Source organism: Tiliqua scincoides, chromosome 1, assembly GCF_035046505.1.
Source record: "Tiliqua scincoides isolate rTilSci1 chromosome 1, rTilSci1.hap2, whole genome shotgun sequence".
NCBI lineage: Eukaryota > Metazoa > Chordata > Lepidosauria > Squamata > Scincidae > Tiliqua > Tiliqua scincoides.
The window spans coordinates 256,283,269-256,303,692 of NC_089821.1; the positions used below are offsets into that span (position 1 = coordinate 256,283,269).

The 20,424-nt window shown below is 44.7% G+C and overlaps 1 protein-coding gene across 1 annotated transcript in view; it reads left to right on the top strand.

The window, feature by feature from the left end:
- The window catches only part of INTS7 (integrator complex subunit 7), a 58,876-nt gene that overhangs the window by 5,428 nt on the left and 33,024 nt on the right, over positions 1-20,424 (top strand). Inside the window, exons 6-11 of the mRNA XM_066611740.1 lie at positions 1,632-1,831; positions 3,404-3,526; positions 10,832-10,949; positions 17,665-17,799; positions 18,777-18,874; positions 19,378-19,617. Of these exons, the coding sequence (XP_066467837.1) occupies positions 1,632-1,831; positions 3,404-3,526; positions 10,832-10,949; positions 17,665-17,799; positions 18,777-18,874; positions 19,378-19,617 (914 nt within the window). The remainder of the gene's footprint in view (positions 1-1,631; positions 1,832-3,403; positions 3,527-10,831; positions 10,950-17,664; positions 17,800-18,776; positions 18,875-19,377; positions 19,618-20,424) is intronic.

Sequence of the window (20,424 nt, forward strand, 5' to 3'; positions counted from 1 at the left end):
GCAGAACCCTTGGGTGAAAATAGAGATCTTACTTCTAGGTAGTGGCTACATAACTGTCCTGTAATTCTATAAGACACAGATATCTTTCACCAGTGAAGTAGGCAAGTTAGGTGCTGCTATACTTTTGAGTAATGCTCAAAAGTATGCTCTTACTAGCTTTGAAGTCTTGTGCACACTTATTGAAGAATAAGTCCTACTGAATTCATGGGGCTACATGACCAGATTGTAGATGTTTAAAGTCTTTCCAGTATTTGAGACAGCAAATGTAGAAAGGTGAATGAATAAGAAAATTATCTCAAGGTTTGGGACACTGTTTGATATAAATAAGCTTCTTAATGGTCTCCCTGTAGCAATTAGGCTTTTAGCAATGTAGGCTTTAGGAATAGCAATGTAGGCTGTAGCAATTAGCAATGTAGGCTTTAGGAATATGCTTCCTGAGTCTGCCTGCGGTATGGAACCAGGCTGCTTCCTAGGGAAGGACTCCAGTGTGTGAGTGTGACTGGGGTGTAAATATGACTTGGGTGGATATAGAAAGCGGTAATTGATAACCTAACAGCCCAATTCAAACTAAATCTCACCCACTGATGCAGCTGTGCCAGCACAGCATGCACTGCATGCAGGGGGCAGACTGGAGGTGGTCTCAAGGTAATAGAACTTTCGTTCCCTTACTTTGGAGTAAACCCCCACTAACCTGATGGGTCTTCTTGGATCTGTGCAAGCTATTTTGCTGGCACAGGAGAGTAAGAGAGAGGGAACGGGAAAGAATGGCGTTGGGATACAAGTGCCACTTGTAACCACCTTCCCCCTCTTGCTTTCTGCCTTCCCACCTCCCCACTCAGACACTCTCCTGTTCCTCTCATCGCCCCATTGTCACCAATTTACTAGTCAATTTACTGATGATAGGTGGCCATTTCCCCTGGCCTACAGATGCTGTTGCCAACCTTGTGCACTGGAAACCTCTTTCCATGTGCTGCCATAGTGGCACTTCCACCGGCAGAACACACATTCCACAAGCGGAAAGCCCAGTTAGGATTGGGCTATAAAGGAATTGAACTAGTCACTGTGTCTTGTATTCTTGAGAAGTGGTGTTCGAATAGCCTCATTAGTAGAGGAACATCTAAGCAAATAAAGCAGCCTTTTTGTTTTTGTTTAATAACATAGTTTATTTTCTTTTTCAACTTAATGTTGGGTTGTGTGATTATGCCTGTTCCCATGCCAGATGCCTTTCTTACCAGATACTGGAGAAAGGGCTTTAATGTATGGTGACAATGGGTAATTGATAACAGAATTCATAGTGGGTAAGGAATGAGAGATTTTGTGTGATTCTCCACCCTGTAACTATTAAAAAGGAATTTCCTTACATGTGGTTAAAGCGGATGGGATTTTAGAATCCCCTCATGTTCTTATTTAAGAAATTGAGTGAGGGTGTTAATAGGCAGAAGAGGTGATGGGTTCGGTCTGACCTGGTTCATAACGACCTCCCCATCTAATCACAGCTGTCCAAATCTATGAATGTTGGCATTTTGTTATAAGCACAGATCAGCACAGGTGGTGCTGCTGAGTTATGTTTTTTCCTGAGATAGTCTGTTTAAGGTAGTCTTCTACAGTCCATTTTTCATTTTGTATAATAGGTCTAGCCACCCCTGTAGACTTGAAGCTGAAGTTGATCCCCATCCTGCAGCATATGCACCATGATGCCAGCCTGGCCTCGAGTGCCCGTCAACTACTCCAGCAGTTGGTGACTTCCTATCCTTCCACCAAGATGGTCATTGTTAGTTTGCACACCTTTACCTTGCTTGCTGCCTCTTCTCTTGTTGACATTCCCAAACAGGTCAGTTTTTTCCCCTTCCTGAGAGTGCAGTATAGTTTAAGAAAGAGGGAAAATTGTTTCTCGTGGTTAAGCTGAGGAAGTCTTATTCAAACCCCTCCCTCAGCTTCTGAGATTTTCAGCCCAATCCTATCCCCTGTGGCCACTGGCATAAGCAGTGTTTCAGAGGCTGCTGTATGGCAGTCACTGAGAAGCCTCTGCTGGCATTGAAGATCCATTGGCCTGGAAAAACCGGTGCAGGAGTTCAGAGGGGGTGAGAGGTGTTCAAACAAGGCTGGGTGGGTAGAATGGGGCGATGTTGGGGGCAGGGGAGAGTGCAGATTGGGCCTGGGATGAGGGTGAGTTTGGTGGCAGCAGCGCACACCAAATCCTGACCCTCCCCCCCGGCCTGATCCACCTTCACGGATCAATGCAGACTTGCACCATGATATAGCTGGTTCAAGTCTGAGTTGCCCCATAGCAGCTGCAGGGGCTTACAAATGTTTCCTTATCAGCTAGAAATCCCTCATGGGATACAGTGATAGCCGTGTCAGAGCTGCTGCATTGCCATGTGGGGATTTAGGAAGATTTGGGCTCAAGCATTGTTCAAATGTTCCAGTACTGTTTTTCAAACCATAAAGACTAGAAACATTTAAAAAATAAACCTGAGATTTTCAAAGACCTGAAATCTTTTCCTGCATACGGTGTTCTGTGTTTAGTTTATTTTTTTCCTTTGGAATTTTGAAATATACAATCCTGTTCACGAGTGTGCTCCTAGTGTGCTTGTTTGATGGATCAGCAAGGGTGATCTCATGGTTAATGAAAGTTCTGGCGTATCGGAGGTCTGTAAAACACAGTATTTTGATTGTGCATGCAGGTCTGGCCTGAGGGTAGGGCATGCCTGATGCACGGAAATGTTGCCAACACCTCCTGCTGCCACCATCGCCTCACCCACCCTCCCAATCCCCTTACCTTCAAGCATGATGTTAGTGGTGGTGACACCACTGAAAAATCCTCCCAGAAGGTAGTAATCTTTCCCCCTGCCACCTTCCTCTTGCAGTCTGTTTGAATAAAATAGGAAATGTGGACATGCTGGAAGTGCTTTCCGTACTTCTTGTTTTATTTAAAAAGACTGCACAAGAAAGGTACTGTGAAGGTAGATCAGCATGTCCTGTACCAAAGTTTTGGAGGAGTGTGTTTGCATGTGCAGCTGTGACCCATTTCTCTGCCGTATTACCATGGTCTTTTTTCCTGCAGTTCCTTTACAAATAAGCAGGAAGTGCAGAGCACACTGGAATCACATTTGGTGCATCCTGCACTTTCTGTCTTATTTAAAAGGATCAAGTAAGGAAGGACTGAGGTAAGTGGATCAGAATAGCTCCATCCATGATGGACTGGAAGAAGGCCTTTAACCTGAGACTGTTGGCTGTTCTCCACAACATGAGTCACATTGTACATATCTTCTATGGGCTGACCTTAGTTCATGAAGCTTTTTTTCCATATTGGGCTTTTACTCTTAATTGCTTGTACCTGCATACCTTTTGAGAATACCCAAGAAATATAAATAACTTCTCTTCAAAACTCACTCTGATGCAGATACAACTTTTATTGCAATATTTGAAGAGTGACCCAAGGGAGGCTGTGAAGAGGCTTGCTGTCCAGGACTTAAAATTACTTGCAAATAAAACTCCACATACTTGGAGCAGAGAGAATATTCAGGTTTGTAAATATCATTTTATTTTGAAACTAAACAACTAAAGGCCCAATCCTATCCAACTTTCCAGCACCAATGCAGCCACAATACAGCTCTGAGGTAAGGAAACAAATATTTCCTTACCTTGAGGATGCCTCTGTGACTGCCCCTTCATCACAGGATGCAGGGCATGCCCTGTTGGTACAGCTGCATCAGTGCTGTAAAATTGGGTAGGATTGGGCCCTAACTGTATGTTTTCTGTTATCTGCAGTGTAGAAGGGCTTTTGTTATCTGGTCTATAAATTGTACAGTATTTTGTCCGCAGGTGATGCTTGAAAGGTCCTGCATGTAGCCTGTTCCCCGCATTGCTTCCAGAGCTTTGTTGAATGTTCTGCTGCTGAGTGAGAGAAACCCCATGCACTCTTTGTGCTGGGGGGGGGGGAGGAGAATGTCCAGTCCCTCAGTTCCTGCTTGACCACTGTTGAAGCAGCGTTGTGAGGAACACTTTTCTTTGTCCTTCATGCTTCAGAAAAAAATTAAGACTTTAACCTTCATGTTCATTTTTATTCTGATATGTGTTGCTTAAGTATTTTTTAAATTCTTTTTAAAAAATTTTAGTTTTTAAAAAGCAATTATTTTAAACCATTTCTTTTCTGTAGTTGGGTTAGTTAATCCTGCTTCATTGTGTGGGAAGCAGGGTCACCTTTAACACTTGTCACCTTTGTTTGAGAGAGCCATGTTGTGGACACTTGCATCCAATTCAAGAAAATGTCCAAACACACAAGGAAAAACAGGGTGCTTTGCTTCATGTTGGTAAAGAGGAGTCAGACCTTGCTCCCACCATGGTGATCTCAGCACTTTTTGCATATCTTCTCTGTCTGTATCACTTGTTGTCCTTCCTTGAAGCAGGAGAGTCAGGGCCCAATCCTATCCGCACTTTCCTGGGAGTAAATCTCATTGAACACAATGGGACTTAATTCTGAGTAGATGTGCATAAGATTGGGCAGTTTGTGAGGCACAGAAAGGGTGGTTAGGAGAGCAACAGAAAGGGTAGTGCATCTTACTTAGTCCTGCTGAACCTCTCAGTACCATTGATTGTGGTGGCTTTTTGGCTGGTTTGGGACTTGAAAGTACTGCCTTGTGGTGGTTCTGGACCTTTCTGGTCAAAAAGATCCCAGAAGGTGTTGCTGGGTGATGCCTGTTTGGCACCCTGGCCTTTGGCATTGGGGTTGCCACAGGGTTCTACTTTGCCTCCATGCTGTTTAACATCTATATGAAACTGTGGGGGAAGATCATCTGGAATTTTATGATAGGGTGTAACTGATATGTAGATGATATCCAAGTTTGTTTGTCTGTGATATTTAATCCCAGGGATAGTGTTGAAATACTGGAGACTGGATGAGAGTTAACAAGTCGGATCTAAATTGAAACAAAACAGAGGTCCTTCTGATTTGGAGAACGGTGACTCAGGTGCTGGATTGTTAACCTGTCCTAAATGGGATTCCACTCCTCTCTGGAAAAGCTGGGCTGCAGTCCCTCTGCAAGAGCAGATTTACATTTTAGGGGTCATTCTGGTTTCTCTGCTGCTCCTTGTTGCCAGATGTTGGTGGTGGCCTAGGCCTTTGCCCAGCTGAGGATGGTGTGCAAGCTGCATTCATACTTGAGTCAACACAGTCATTCATCATCATTGTTGGCAACCTTCAGTCTCGAAAGACTATGGTATCACGCTCTGAATGGTGGTTCTGGAACAGCGTCTAGTGTGGCTGAAAAGGCCGATTTGGGAGTGATAATCCCTTGCACACCGGGAGCAAGTGCAGTCTGTCCCTGGTCTGTCTCCCTGGCTATGGGCCTTCCTTCTTTGCCTCTTTGCCTCAGACTGTTGGCCAAGTGTCTCTTCAAACTGGGAAAGGCCATGCTGCACAGCCTGCCTCCAAGCAGGCCGCTCAGAGGCCAGGGTTTCCCCCCTGTTGAGGTCCACTCCTAAGGCCTTCAGATCCCTCTTGCAGATGTCCTTGTATCGCAGCTGTGGTCTACCTGTAGGGCTCTTTCCTTGCACGAGTTCTCCATAGAGGAGATTCTTTGGGATCCAGCCATCATCCATTCTCACAACATGACCGAGCCAACGCAGGTGTCTCTGTTTCAGCAGTGCATACATGCTAGGGATTCCAGCTTGGAGGGATTCCGCTTGGAGGCAGGTCGTGCAGCATGGCCTTTCCCAGTTTGAAGAGACACTTGGCCAACAGTCTGAGGCAAAGAGGCAAAGAAGGAAGGCCCATAGCCAGGGAGACAGACCAGGGACAGACTGCACTTGCTCCTGGTGTGCAAGGGATTGTCACTCCCGAATTGGCCTTTTCAGCCACACTAGACCCTGTTCCAGAACCACCATTCAGAGCGCAATACCATAGTCTTTCGAGACTGAAGGTTGCCAACTACAACTATTATTGGTGAAGGAGGCAAACACCTGACCAGACATTTTAGGATATCAGGGAACTGAGGAAAGGAGAGGCTAAGGACTTAACAGCAGCTGAAGGAAAATCCACCAAAGGCTTAGATAGGAGGGTTTGTGAAATTTGCAAGGAAGAAATCTGAAGTCTGGGAACCTTGGGAGGAGGAGAGATCTGTGGTATGGGCACAGCAAGACAGACAGCTGGAGCATGTGTGGACCATAACCCTGATATGAGTTAAGCCAATCCTCCAACATTGAACTTCTAGTCTTGTAAACATTATTACAGTATTTGTTGAGATGGATGTCCTGTTCAGTTGAGAACTGTTCCATTTTGTGGAGTTCGTTCATGGCTGGTGGTGTGCAACAAAGTAATGTGTCAGCTGTGATGTTATTTAACGTGATCTTCACTGCTGCTGCAACCATGTTCAGTGATGTGTTGAAACGTTCTAGCGGGAGGTGTTGAGATTGAGACAGATGGTGGCATTTTTCATCTCCGCTATTTTCAAGCTGAAGTCTAAGGCTAAAGAGAAAAATAATTGTAGATGCACCTCCTGCTGACAACTGTGTTTTGGCTGTCCCGTACTTCTGGCAGCGTTCTGTACTGTCAAGATCTCCTCATGTTCTGCAGAACATTTTGATGGCTCCTGATTCCCTGGTTGGAAGTTTGGTGTTGTCACTTGGCTCTCAGTAGTCATCTTTCTAAAGCAGGGGTGTCCAAACATTTTGGCAGGAGGGCCACATCATCTCTCTGACACTGTGTCGGGGGGTGGAAAAAAAAATTAATTTACATTAAAAATTTGAATAAATTTACATAAATGAATTTATTAGAGAGGGAACTTATATGAATAAATGAAGGTCTTGCAGTAGATCAAGTCCTATCAAAGGCTTTGCACAAAGCAAGGACATCCTCTCCTCCACTGCAGCTGCTGCGTCACAGATGTGAAACAGTAAGCAGTGGAGGGAGCCCTCATCCTACAGCTCATGTGAGATGAGTCACCCTCATGCTGAGAGTAGTTGCATCGGGCCAGCATGGGCTCCAGCAAGTCTCAGGAGGGCCAGAGGCTCCTTGGAATCTGGATTCTCCCCGCGGTCCGGATTGGGAGCCCCCGAGGGCCGCAAGTGGCCCCTGGGCCGGAGTTTGGGCACTCCTGTCCTAAAGTGTTGAATGTATACTTCTAATGTTACTTTGCATTGTCAACAATGCTTAATTTTGTTGATAAGCTCTGCCAGAAAAACAGAGCTAGCTGTACTGTAGGAACTGCCAGGTTCCAGCCAGTCAAACCTCCATGTGACAGCATGGTTGCGCAGCGGATATAGTGTTACACTTTGTGATGGATGCCTTGTTTTTCCTTTATTTTTTGCCCCTTTTTCCATATTTCTGGACACTTCTAACCTTCCAGTAGCCTACCTGGCATCCTAGGTGCAGGAGTTGTTATCCTAGGATGTTCTTCTGAGATTCTTTGTTTGAAACACCATTCCCAGAATGTGCAGTATGATTTGTCTGGACTTTCCCAGAGACAATAACTCTTAGGCTCTCAGTTCTCCTGGGGGAGAGTTTTTTTTATTTTTTCCAAGATGCCTCCCTCACTGCCTATTTTCCTCCACCTGGGATAGTGGTAGTAGATGCCTACCAATTTCCCTTCCACCATTCAGCTCAATGAAGTGGAGAGCAGGAAGGGTGCAATACTCCACCAAGCAATGCTCCTGTTGATCAGTCTCCAGTTTCCTTAACAAACTTGGACTGGGAAAGACTAGGCTTGAATCCCCGCTTGGAACATGAAACTCATGGGGATGACCCTGAGTTGCAAAAAAGTAACTAATGACCTTGGGCTGAGGGTTTTTTTAAGTTTCCAAGATTTGCATCAGTGCATAACTTTCATAATACAACGTATTCTCTGAAGAGAGAATTTAGGCCTCAGGAGGGTCAGCTCCAGGGTTAGAGACAGAAATGTGGTCCTTAACAGGCATGGTTGTGTTCCAGAGCAGGCAGAACTGGACACAAGGCTAAAGATAGACATATAGTCACATGTAGACAGAAGGTTGAGTTCCAGCAGGTAGAAGGGTCAGAGGCAGATGCATGGCTCAAGTTGGGTAAAGGCCATTGTCTTTAAGAGTATTCGTTCTGTTTCTCAGTTGATTCTGCCGTGGTGCACTGCCTGCATTGGGGAGCATGAGGGAATTTACCTCAGGGAAGGTCTGGTGTTTAGGGGACCCAGTTCAGGAGTCTTTGCTTTTGAGGGCTCCTGGCTTACAGGTTCAAGCTCTGTGTTAGGGTCAAAGTCTAGCTGTAGCACCTCTGTGGTTTATAATAGTGGCCGCCTAATCTGGCCACTCTTCCTCTAAATTGGAGCCCTTGCCAATGCTTGAGGTTGTGGCCATTACAATTGGCCTGGAGCTGCTAAGAGATAGCTACCTTATTTGTTTGTCCTGCCAGGGCTAGAGTTAGGTTTCAGAGTACTGCTTTCCACAAACTGAGTAAGAATAGCCAGTTCCATAAATCCAGAATCTGGGGGTTGGCAGATCTTTCAAGCAGATTTGAGCCACAGCTCCTCTCTCTATAAAACAACAGGGAACAACAGTCTTCTTGGAAATTTGTTTCCCATCACTTATACATGGAGCATACAGGAAGGTGTCATTCTTTTGTAAAACTTTTTCTTAATCCAGATTAGAAAATTCTGGGTGCATTTTGTTGAGAAGCAATTGCAGTCTACCCTGTTGAGTCTTTTCTTGTTTTGTCTTGGGGCCAGCTAGATTTGAATTCTGGCTGTGACACTGGGGAAGAGTCATCCCTTTCCTCTTGCATTGTTCTCCAGATTTGAATTGTCCTTCCCTAAAGCTGCTGTTTTCTTACCAATACTTATGTTTTCTCTTGTAGGGCAGGTACTAGCATCTTGGGACAAATCAATCCAGAAAAATAGTGTAGGAAAATAGTTAACACCCCTCCGTTTAGTTCTGATTTTTTTAGGTGCCCCACAACTCCTTTTAAAGAAAAGCCTTTGAAAAAATCAGAAGAGTTGTTCAAGTATCTCCTGTCATCAGTAAGGCCCTAGCACAGTAATGCTAGCGGAGTTCACATCTGAAGTATAGTTTTTGCTCCCTGGATGGAACAGGAAAATGTTCTCCAAAAAGGATTGCATTTTTGTAACTACTGAACTGAAGATATAACAAACCAGCTGGTTTCTCTGCAAGCCTGGAACAAAACTGATTTCAGATAAGTAAAGGAAAGACCAAACCAGGCTTGCAGAGAAACCAAATTCTATTTATTAATGTCCTTATTTTGTGTAATTTAATTTTGTTGCTCTGACGTCAAAGATAGGTTCGCCGCTAAATGTGCCATTTGGTCACTATGCTGAAGATTTATTAAGGATTTCTATCACTCTGGCAAATGTCAATACTGTATCTTCTTATTATAAAATAGATAAATGATAGGAAAATATAAGAGATGTGTATAAGTTTTTATCTTTTCCATGAGGTTTTTTTCTGGCTGCTGAGGTTAATTCCAGTGTGTTTATCATCTGTTGCAGAAGAAGAAAATATCCAACCATGTGATTTTTATTTTGTTTGTTTTAAATACTCAAGGGGCACAATGAAAAATTTGCTTTTTGTTTTCTTATTAATAATTTTTGATCTTGCATGACCAGAACCCCATTTATTAGTGTGTGAACGTTTAAAACTATTAGCAGGATATTGCTTTTTCTCTCTGGTATGTCATGATGGAATAAATGTAATTACTTGGGAGAACTCTATGCAGAAGTAGATAGAAAGCAAATGCAGGTCAGACTCTGGTATCCATGGGGGTTCTTTTCTGGAACCTCCTGCTAGATACTGGGGTCCATGTTTAAATGCCTTTAAAACAAAAAAAGGTGCAAAAGTCAGGGCTCCAACATTTGTGCCCAACAAACACTGGAGCCATTTCCAAGCCTTCTGCTGTTTTTAGGGGTAAAAGACCAACTTCCAGGTCATGTGGAAGTGCCTTGCCCCAGAATGCATCACAATCCTCTGTAAATCAAATCTGCAAATACCAGATCCAAAGATACCAGGTTCCGACTGTACATCAATGAACTGAAAAGGAAATTCCTTTGGTGGGTGTAAACTACGTATATAGTACCACCAGGGTGTGTATGTGCTTTACTGTTGATTTTCCTTCCTTGCCTTAGCAGATGGGTTCAGATGTGGCAGTTAAAGCATAGTGCAAAGGTTCCCAAACTGGGTTGTGACTCACCAGTGGGTCGCAACCTGATTTTTGTTGGGTTGTGAAATTGATAGCTGACAAGGTAAATGTATTCAGCCCTATGAAAAGTGAAACTGAGCTGCACCTGCATGTTTACACATGGATAGCAAATGTGCCTCAGCTCTTATCAAAGGCCAAGTAAATAGGAATGCAAGGCCACCAAAATGGTCCCAATCCAATGAACATGGGGCTCCATAAATACACGAGAAGGCAGTCTCCCCTGCACCATAGTCAAAAGCATAAAAACATTTTTAAAAACCATTTTTAAAGACCATTTTTCATAAAATCAGAAGTGATGTTTTTAATACTTTATAAGGCATTAAGAGACTCCAGAAGTTGGGGTGCGTTCCCTGGTATATGCAGTTTCAGTTAACCATTCTGGAACCCCTGCAAATACCAGGGCACGCTTGTATTGAGATCTTGTGTGTGAAGCACTTTGAACAGCCTGAGGTGATACATACATACTTGATGATGATGAACAAGACTTTGCAGTGCAGATGCCTCACGTGCTGAGGCGGGAGTCATCGAGCGATGAAATATTGTGACATACATATATATGTCAATCACCAGCAATTAACATACATTGAGAAATTTTGTTACTTATTTTTCCTTACAGAAAATTGTACTAAAATTGTTCTTTCTCCTGGCTTTTAGGCGCTTTGTGAATGTGCTCTTCAAACGCCTTATGACAGCTTAAAACTAGGCATGCTATCTGTACTTTCCACACTATCGGGAACGATAGCCATCAAACAGTACTTCAGCATTGCTTCAGGTATGAATAGATTAGATCAGTCTAGTGTCAGTATGCATTCATTTTTCTTTTTCCTTTCTTTTTTCTGAGCTTTGTGTAAGTGGTGATTTTCAACCCTCTAATCATTGTTCATAATGTTGAACAGTGTGTTTCCCTGAAATGCGCTGGAACATTTTGGCAAACTGCTGAACTGATTTTAATTGGGCTGTGGGACTGTAATAATGGCTGAAATTATGACTGAGAATCTTAACTGTGTGACATTCACTAGAAAACTAGCAAGGGCCCAACTGGGTGTAAGAATGATTGCAGGTGTATTGAAAGACATTGTTTGTGTAGATCAGTCCCTAATCCTGCACCGCAGTTGCCTCCTCTTTGAATATTCCCAGACACCCTGATCTGTGTCTTTACACATGCATATAGAGCATTTTCCTTCTCTTAGATGAGCTGCCTTCCCAGGCTGACGAGCATCATCTACCCGGTAAGATAAGTTCCCGGTAAAGTAAGGTACCCAGTAAGTTAGGTTCCTTCCTAAGAGAAGGGAACTCTGACCTCAAACCTCCACTGCCTTGTGGCTATATCCAGTTGTGGAACATGCTTCAGGAATCAACCTCGAGGCAAAATCAGGAGCCAGAGTCCCTGAAGCAGTTCACGGCTGAACACAGTCACGCTCTGGCAACTCCTGTGACACCGCTGGAACCAACTGTATTGGCTTCTGCCTTTCCATTGGACCATTCCAGCAATGTGGAGAGGGGGTATTTGCTGCATGGGTAACAGTCTATCCTCCATACTCACTTTACCCAGGCCTTGCGCACTGGAGAGGACACTCCGACTTCGCCATATGGTGTCGGCACAACACCGGGAAGCAGCAGTTTACCGGTTATAAGTCTTTGCTCGATTGGTGTAGAGTGTGATGCCAGGGGCTGCTTCCGACGGTGGGAGAGATCATTGCATCTCATTGGGCAGCTATCGCCCGCTTTAAGCTGGGCAGTCCCCAGCCAATAAGGTGCTGCCTCGCCATGGTCCGCTAACCTCACAGGGTGCGTGGGGTTTAGAGTGAAAACCAACAAGTGGATCGACAACTCTGCACCAGGCAACAGAAAACAGAAAATTCCTGCCCTAAAGCTGGGCACCTGGAACATTAGGACAATGACACCTGGCTTATCTGACGACCTGCAAGAAATAGACGACGCACGCAAAACAGCTGTCATCGACATGGAACTGAGCAGACTGCAGATGGACATCGTCACCCTTCAAGAGAAGAGGGTGCTGGATTCAAGATCTGTCAAGGAGAGAAATTTCTCATTTTTCTGGCAGGGAAAACCACTAAACGAGACCAGGGAACATGGCGTTGGCTTTGCGGTCAGAAATACACTGCTGGAATCCATCATCCCACCTTCTGCAGGAAGTGAAAGAATTTTGTCCCTGCAGCTCCACTCATCAGCAGGACCTGTTACTCTCATCAGTGCTTATGCACCGACTCTGTCATCTTCAGTAGAAGCTAAAGACAAATTCTATGATGACCTGGCCACCACTATCAAGAAAATCCCCCAGAAAGAGCCATTGTTCATCCTCGGCAATTTCAGTTGGTGCTGATCACAGTTCGTGGCCCACTTGCTTAGGCCATTTGGGCACTGGGAGGATGAACGAAAATGGCCAACGCCTGCTAGAGCTTTGCTGTCATCAGTCTCTGTGTCAGCAACACCTTCTTCAACACGAAGCCCCAACATAGAGTCTCTTGGAGACACCCAAGTTCAAAGCACTGGCACCAGCTCGACCTGTTTCTCACCAGACGCTCTAGCCTTCCCAGCATCAAGATCACACGCAGTTATCAGGGTGCTGCCTACAACACTGACCACTCTCTGGTATACAACAGAGTGAAACAGCAAACTAAGCGACTGTATCACACGAAAAAGGAAGGAAGACCTCGCATTGACACCAGCAAGACCCGGGATCAGGGAAAAGTGGAGGAATTTGCACGAGCGCTTGAGAAATCTCTTCCAGGCCTGGCCAATGCAGATGCATCCAACAGATGGGAACATTTAAAGAATGCCAACATCAAGGGGATGTATGATGGTATCAAGCTGGCCCTAGGTCCAACACAGAAAAAAATTGCCCCTCTGAAGTCTGCCTCAGGCGAGGTCATCCAGGACCGGGAGCAGCAGATGGAACGCTGGGTGCAGCACTACTCTGAGCTGTATTCCCAAGAAAATGCAGTAACTGAGGAAGCACTGAACAACATTGAGTGCCTGCCTGTGTTGGAGAAGCTTGACAGTGAACCAACCCTAGCAGAACTTCACGTGGCCCTGGAATCCCTCGCCTCTGGCAAGGCACCTGGGAAAGACAGCATCCCTGCTGAAGTCCTAAAGTGCTGCAAAGAGATCATCGCTACTGAGCTGCATGAAATCCTCTGCCTCTGCTGGAGAGAAGGTGGCGTACCACAGGACATGAGGGATGCAAACATCGTCACACTGTACAAGAACAAAGGTGACAGGGGTGACTGCAATAACTACCGTGGCATCTCTCTCCTTAGCGTTGTAGGAAAGCTTTTTGCCCGAGTTGCACTGAAGAGGCCCCAGGTACTTGCAGAGAGCGTCTATCCAGAATTGCAGTGCAGATTCTGAGCCAACAGGTCCACCACCGATATGGTATTCTCCCTTAGACAACTGCAGGAGAAATGCAGGGAACAATGACAGCCGCTCTTTATAGCCTTCATAGATCTCACGAAGGCTTTCGACCTGGTCAGCAGGGACGGCCTCTTCAAGATTCTCCCCAAGATTGGATGTCCACCCAGGCTCTTCAGCATCATTAGGTCTTTCCATGAGGACATGAAGGGCACTGTAGTCTTTGATGGCTAACATCAGACCCCTTTGACATCCGAAGCGGAGTGAAGCAAGGCTGTGTTCTCGCGCCAACCTTGTTTGGGATTTTCTTTGCTGTCCTGCTGAAGCATGCCTTTGGAACTGCCACAGAAGGCATCTATCTCTAGACCAGATCAGACGGAAAGCTCTTCAACCTCTCCAGACTGAGAGCAAAGTACAAAGTCCAGCTGAAATGTCTAGGCGACTTCCTCTTTGCCAATGATGCAGCTGTCACCGCCCACTCTGCCAAAGATCTCATGAACTGTTTTAGCAAGGCCTGGCAAGACTTTGGACTGACAATCAGCATGAAGAAAACACAGGTCATGGTTCAGGATGTGGACTCGCCTCCCTGCATTACAATCTCTGAGCATGAACTGGAGGTTGTCCATGACTTTGTGTACCTTGGCTCAACTATCTCCAACACTCTTTCTCTCGATACCAAGCTAAACAAACGCATCGGTAAAGCAGCTACCACGTTTTCCAGACTCACAAAGAGAGTCTGGTTCAACAAGAAGCTGACGGAACATACCGAGATCCAGGTCTACAGAGCTTGTGTCTTGAGTACACTTCTGTACTTCAGCGAGTCATGGACTCTTCGCACACAACAGGAGAAGCTGAACGCTTTCCACGTGCGCTGCCTCCGACGCATCCTCAGTATCACCTGGCAGGACAAAGTTCCAAACAACACAGTCATGGAATGAGCTGGAATCCCCAGCGTGTATACACTGCTGAAACAGAGACGTCTGCGTTGGCTTGGTCATGTCGTGAGAATGGGCGATGGTCAGATCTCAAAGGATCTCCTCTATGGAGAACTTGTGCAAGGAAAGCGCCCTACGGGTAAACCACAGCTGCGCTACCAGGATATCTGCAAGAGGGATCTGAGAGCCTTAGGAATGAACCTCAACAGATGGGAAACCTTGGCCTCTGAGCGTTCTGCTTGGAGGCAGGCTGTGCAGCATGGCCTTTCCCAGTTTGAAGAGACACTTTGCCAACAGAGGCAAAGCGGCAAAGAAGGAAGGCCCATAGCCAGGGAGTCAGACCAGGGACACACTACACTTGCTCCTAGTGTGGAAGGGATTGACATTCCCGAATCGGCCTTTTCAACCACACTAGACGCTGTGCCAAAACCACCATTCAGAGCGCGATACCATAGTCTTTCAAGACTGAAGGTTGCTAACAATAGAGCATTTTATGTTAGATGGTAGCTGAGTTGCTGGTTCCTGTTGACTGAGAATGCATCAGTGCACAGAAGAGATTTAATCTGTCCTTAGCAGTGTGGTCACAGTCATTTCAGAATGGTAGAATATGGGCCATGCGCAATCCCTGTGTCTTGTTTAATCAGTATGTCGATATAGGCTATTTTTGAGTTCTTACCCTGTTCAAGTTAAATCCTATTGATTTCATTGGAATTTAAATCTGCTTAACTTGGGTAGTCCTTTGAGTTTGATTGATTGGTTATGTTTGTATCTCATTCCTCTTCCAAGGAACTTGGAGTTGCATTTTAACCTTGCAACAACCCTGTGAGGTCAGTTAAGCTGAGATATAAAGAGTTGCTCAAGGCTATTCAAGTGACTTTATTTAAGGAGACAGGAAAAGTGGTTTCTCTCCCTTTGCACTGAGGTTTCGCAGAAGGCAGAAGCAACAGAGAGACATTACTGATATTTTCAGCAAAGAGCCTGCTTGATTTGGGCCTTTGCAGGAAGTGCCAGCAGTGTCTCAACAGACAACTTGAAGAGGAGTGGGTTCTCTCCCCTTCCTTCCTTGAAAAATCTAGCTTATGGAGGATTTTTTCCATGTGCATGACTTGTACAGAAAGGACCAGCAGCACCTCACTCAAGGGACTGCCTTTCTCAAAAATGCTTGGAAGGAGGGATAGTTTCTTGCACCACCTGGGAAAGTCCAACACAAGGACAAATTCCCCTCACTGCTCCCAAGATCTGTATACGTAGAACAGGACATGGGGGAGGGATAAGTTAGTGGCTTAGATACTGGCTTGGCTTGTATACCAACGTCGCAAGCCTAGGCATATAAGTAAGCCCCAGAGACTTCCATGGGGTTTATGCCCATGAAAATGGGTATAGGATTGCAGCCTGTGAGCCCAATCCTATGAGTGTCTACTCAGAACTCAGTCCCATCATAGTCAATGGGGCTCACTCCCAGGAAAGTGTGAATAGGATTGCATCTTAAGCCTCTGAAGTCTTCTTTTGCAAAGCCAATGCAAAGACAGACCCCTCTTCAGCCTTATGTGCTCTGAGAACTTGGGGGAAGGCACTTTTCATGGTAGTAGGTGAGAGGCACTCACCACTGGAGATGGTGAAGGGGTCTGTCCAGGTTTTTCCAACTGGTATCAATGATTGTTGAATGGGTAGCACTCGTTTCATACAGAATCATGCTAAGCAGAAAAAGAAGCAGAATAATTTAAATATAATCAATTCTCGAGGAACATCAGATATTTTGTTCTGACATAGCAGCAAAATGAACGATGAGGTAATTGTTGGAGGAGGATTGCAGGAATGGTGATTTGACTGTAACTGTTCACAAACAGTCCATGGTGATGAATGTATTGCATTGAAAAAGATATTAGAAGTCGGAGTATCAACCAATATTGTGGCAAAGACTACAAATATAGTACAGTCTATAGTACAGTCTAAAGCTGCACTTTTTGTTGTGCTAGCATCTGTTTGTGACCTTGTGCAAACTGGTGAGCTATGCAGTATTAGTTATCAGCTGATGAAAGGCACTTTATAGTCTTGATTTAAGCAGATCACAAGGAAATAAAAACAACAATATTAAACAAGTGGGAAAGAGAGGTATAAATGATCTCTGGAGGTAATTTTATATATGATATATAATATATAATTTTAAATATACCTCAGAGGTATAAATTACTCAGTTTTAAATTTTAAATTTGAAACTGAGGGTTCAGAAATTACTGTAATGGATACAAATATTATTGGATTGGGTCAAAGAACCATGAGCAGGAAGCAAACAGTTGCTTCTGCTGTTCTGCAAACACTTACACAAGAGTTTCCACAGTGCTATAATAGGTAAGTTCTATAGCAGTTCTCATGACTTCATTTATGCAAGAGCTGTGCAAGCAGAAGAGCATCTTTAGATTTTTTCATGTAATCATGGAGCATGAGGTATAAAGCAGCTCTTTCAGGAATGGAAAACCATGTTCTGTATGCAGAAGAATACCTTTGGATGCAACTTCAGTACAGCAGCAATTGAAACCATAAGAACATCAGAAAAGCCTTATTGGATCAGGCCAAAGGCCTGCATTCTGTTCCCAGCCATGACCCACCAGTCTCCTCTAGGAAGCCCACAGATAAAGGCATACTGTTTCCTATCTCATTGCTCCCCTGCATTGGTATTCAGAGGTATACTGCTGTGGAAGCTGAAAGATGGCGCATATCTATCATGATTAGTAGCCACTGTTACAACTGTCCTCCTGGAATTGGTCCAATTAAAAAACCATCCTAACTTTTGGCTCATTGGCACAAAAACCATTGAAAGACTTAGAGGGCAGAAAGGATGTTTTCTGAGTGAGACATATGTCAGAGAATGGCATTGCACAGATGGAGAGTAACCAATAAAAAAAGGTTCTGTTGCTGCTTGCCACCCAGAGGGACTGGTCTGTAAGCAGATTGTCAGTTGTGGGCATATTTGTACAGGAGAAGACAAGTTTTTCTTAAGTTCTCTGTTCTCAAGCCATTGGGGGCTTTCAAAGTTAAAACTAACTTCGTGAATGTTTTACAAACTCCTCACTGGACATTGTTCTTGTTAAAAGTATTACCTGACTTCTTGTTTGTCCCTCACTGTTAAACTGTGGAAAAAGAAAATGTTGCATGTAGTTCTGTGCTGTTCTTCTCATTTAGGAGCTACAGTGAACACCTCAAGGTCCTCTGATCTAGTCAAGCTAGCCCAGGAGTGCTGTTACCATAATAACCAAGGTATAGCAGCTCATGGAGTGCGAGTTCTGACAAATATAGCTGCCTCCTGCCAGGAAAAAGGTAATTTGAAAAACCATGGTTTAGGGATGCCTCAGTATAGCTCTCTTTGTTTTGAGTGATAGAGTTTGTTTGGAAGTGGGTTGGTCTTCTACAAAATTGTTTCTTTGCTGCTAAATTAAAGAATTTCAAGCTAAATATTTTAACCTTTGCTGTTTTCTCTTGTGTATGCTGGTTTTTTGTTTTGCTAGGATGCGGGCTGATTACGGCTGTCTGGTTATCCCAATACAGATCCAAAATGGTCCTAGTAAAACTTAAGGATAAACTTCCTTTCTGAAATCTGTATTGAGTCACAGAATAGTTTTGAGCCTCTGCCTATCCTGTGGGCTTATCCAAAGCTCCTTGTGGTTTAAGGATTCCAATGCCACTGTAGATATATAGTTCATTATTTGGGGAGGGAAGGTGCATGAATCTGATAGCAAGCTATCCTTAATTCAATGTCAGCCTCAGATAGGGACCAGCAGAGAGTTAGAACTCCCTTGAACTTGTCTTTTCTTCCTTGGGTTCCGGTTCCCAGGAGTGAGCTATGAGGGAATCCTCCTTGGCCATTACTACCCTGACCCTTAACACAGCACGTGCTCCCAACCCTTCTTCCAAAACCTTTGAGGTCTCCTGCCTCTATGGAATCAGCGAGCACATTGCCATGACAACCAAGCTATGACTTCTTGCTTCCTGTAGCCCAGCAACAGCACAGTGCTGTGTCAGTGTTGTAGCAATTAGGGCTTCCTCTTCTGGTTTGCTTCTCTGCTATGGCTTTTCTTTGCATGCTTCTGTGAAGCCCATGTCCCTTAACTGAATCACGCCTTCCTCTGGCCCCTGTAAAATGGGTCATTCCTGCACAGAATAATTTCTGTGTATCCTAGCTTTAATTAATTTAATTAGCAGGCAAATTAAAATTGCAGATTAAAAAATGTTAATAGTAATAAAAAATTAAAACGAGTTTTAAAACAATGAGGATAAAATGTAGATCTTCATTCCAGATCTTTTGCCGTTGGAGCAAGATGCAGTCTTTGGCCTTGAGTCCCTTCTTGTTCTGTGTAGTCAAGATGGCAGCCCAGGCGCTCAAGCAACTTTAAAGGTAAATAGTGTTTTGTTCTCTTGATCGTTAGTCATATTAATCTTTTCTAAGGCTCCAATCCTATCCACACTTTCCTGGGAGCAAGCCTCATTGCCAACACAATGGGGCTTCCTTCTAAATAAGCTTGCATAGGATTGTGCCTTAGATGTAAGAGCAACACAGATTTAGATATTGTAGCAAGGGATCATTTGCTATGACTAACTATATAAGTATTTGTTTGTTATTAAGTATCAGCCACTTTTTGCATTAGCAGAAATCAAAATTGCAGCTTTTTAGCAGCATGAATATTCAGGTATTTATTTTTAAAAGGTAGGTATTTGTAACTGTCTCTTAGAATAAAATTCTCAAAAGCTAAAGTATGGTAATTTAATATTTTATGCTTGCTGTTCCACTACAATACTTTTGTCTTTTGTTGTGTCTATAATTTGGTACCCTTAGTGTTGTGCCAAAAAAGCATCTTTTGAAAGATGTGTGATGAAATGGTGTACCTTGTTTTACTGTAGGTTGCCCTCACGTGCATGGTGAAGCTGGCAAAGTGTCGCCCCCATCTGAGCCAGTCCATTGTCGAGTCATTGTTGACACAGCTGCACAGTGCTCAAGATGCTGCCAGAATCCTCATCTGTCATTGCTTGGCAGCCATTGCCATGCACTTACCTGTCTTGGGGGATGGAATGCTGGGAGACTTGATGGACCTCTATAAAGTGATTGGGCGGTCTGCCTCTGATAAACAGCAAGAGCTTTTGGTGAGAAATCAATATTGGAGAATTGTCATGATAGAGATGGGAAGTATGTGGAATCAGACTGAATTTTGTAAATTATAGGTGTGCCCCCTTATCCATGGTGGGTTCTGTTCCAGAACCACCCCCCTGCAGGTACTCAAAATCACAGATATGGGTGAATGCCTGTCCCACATGGTCTGAACCCTTTGGAGGCAAGGGGACCCCAGCTCAGACTGAGCTTTAGCGCTTTAAACATGTGACTTCCAGTTTCATGGAGAAACCAGAAGTGACTTTTTAATGCCTTATAAGGCATTTGGAGGCCTGGGGAATCCCAGCCTCTGCTGAGCTCAGAAGCCCCTCCTGGAAGGGGTGCACAGCTGTGTTGGACCCGATCTGCAGATAACTGAATCTGTGGATTTGGGGGGCCCCCTATACTGAGATGACGAGTTGTAGCTTGATAGTGTGTAACTGTCAATTTAGATCTTGAGCTTGGCGCACCGGCTTCCCACTGGCGCGCACTGTCACAAACATGCCGTAAAGCATGTCTGTGAGGCTTACCACTGGGCCAGTGCCAGTGCTTGGCTGGTGCTGGACTAGCGCCGGATGGGCGCCCGTCCTCGGCTGCTCGGCGGTCACACGGACCACCGAGCTGTGGCATGGTAAGTGGGGGCAGGGAGGGGGAAGGCAGGCAGAGGGCGGAGAGAAGGTGGGGAGGAGGCATGATGGGGAGGCAGGAGGCGGGGAGAGGCCAGGTGGGAGACGTGCCTGGGGGAGGGAGGGAGGCGGGTCCAATGGAGTTCCACTCCACTGGATCCAGGGCATTCGTGTGGG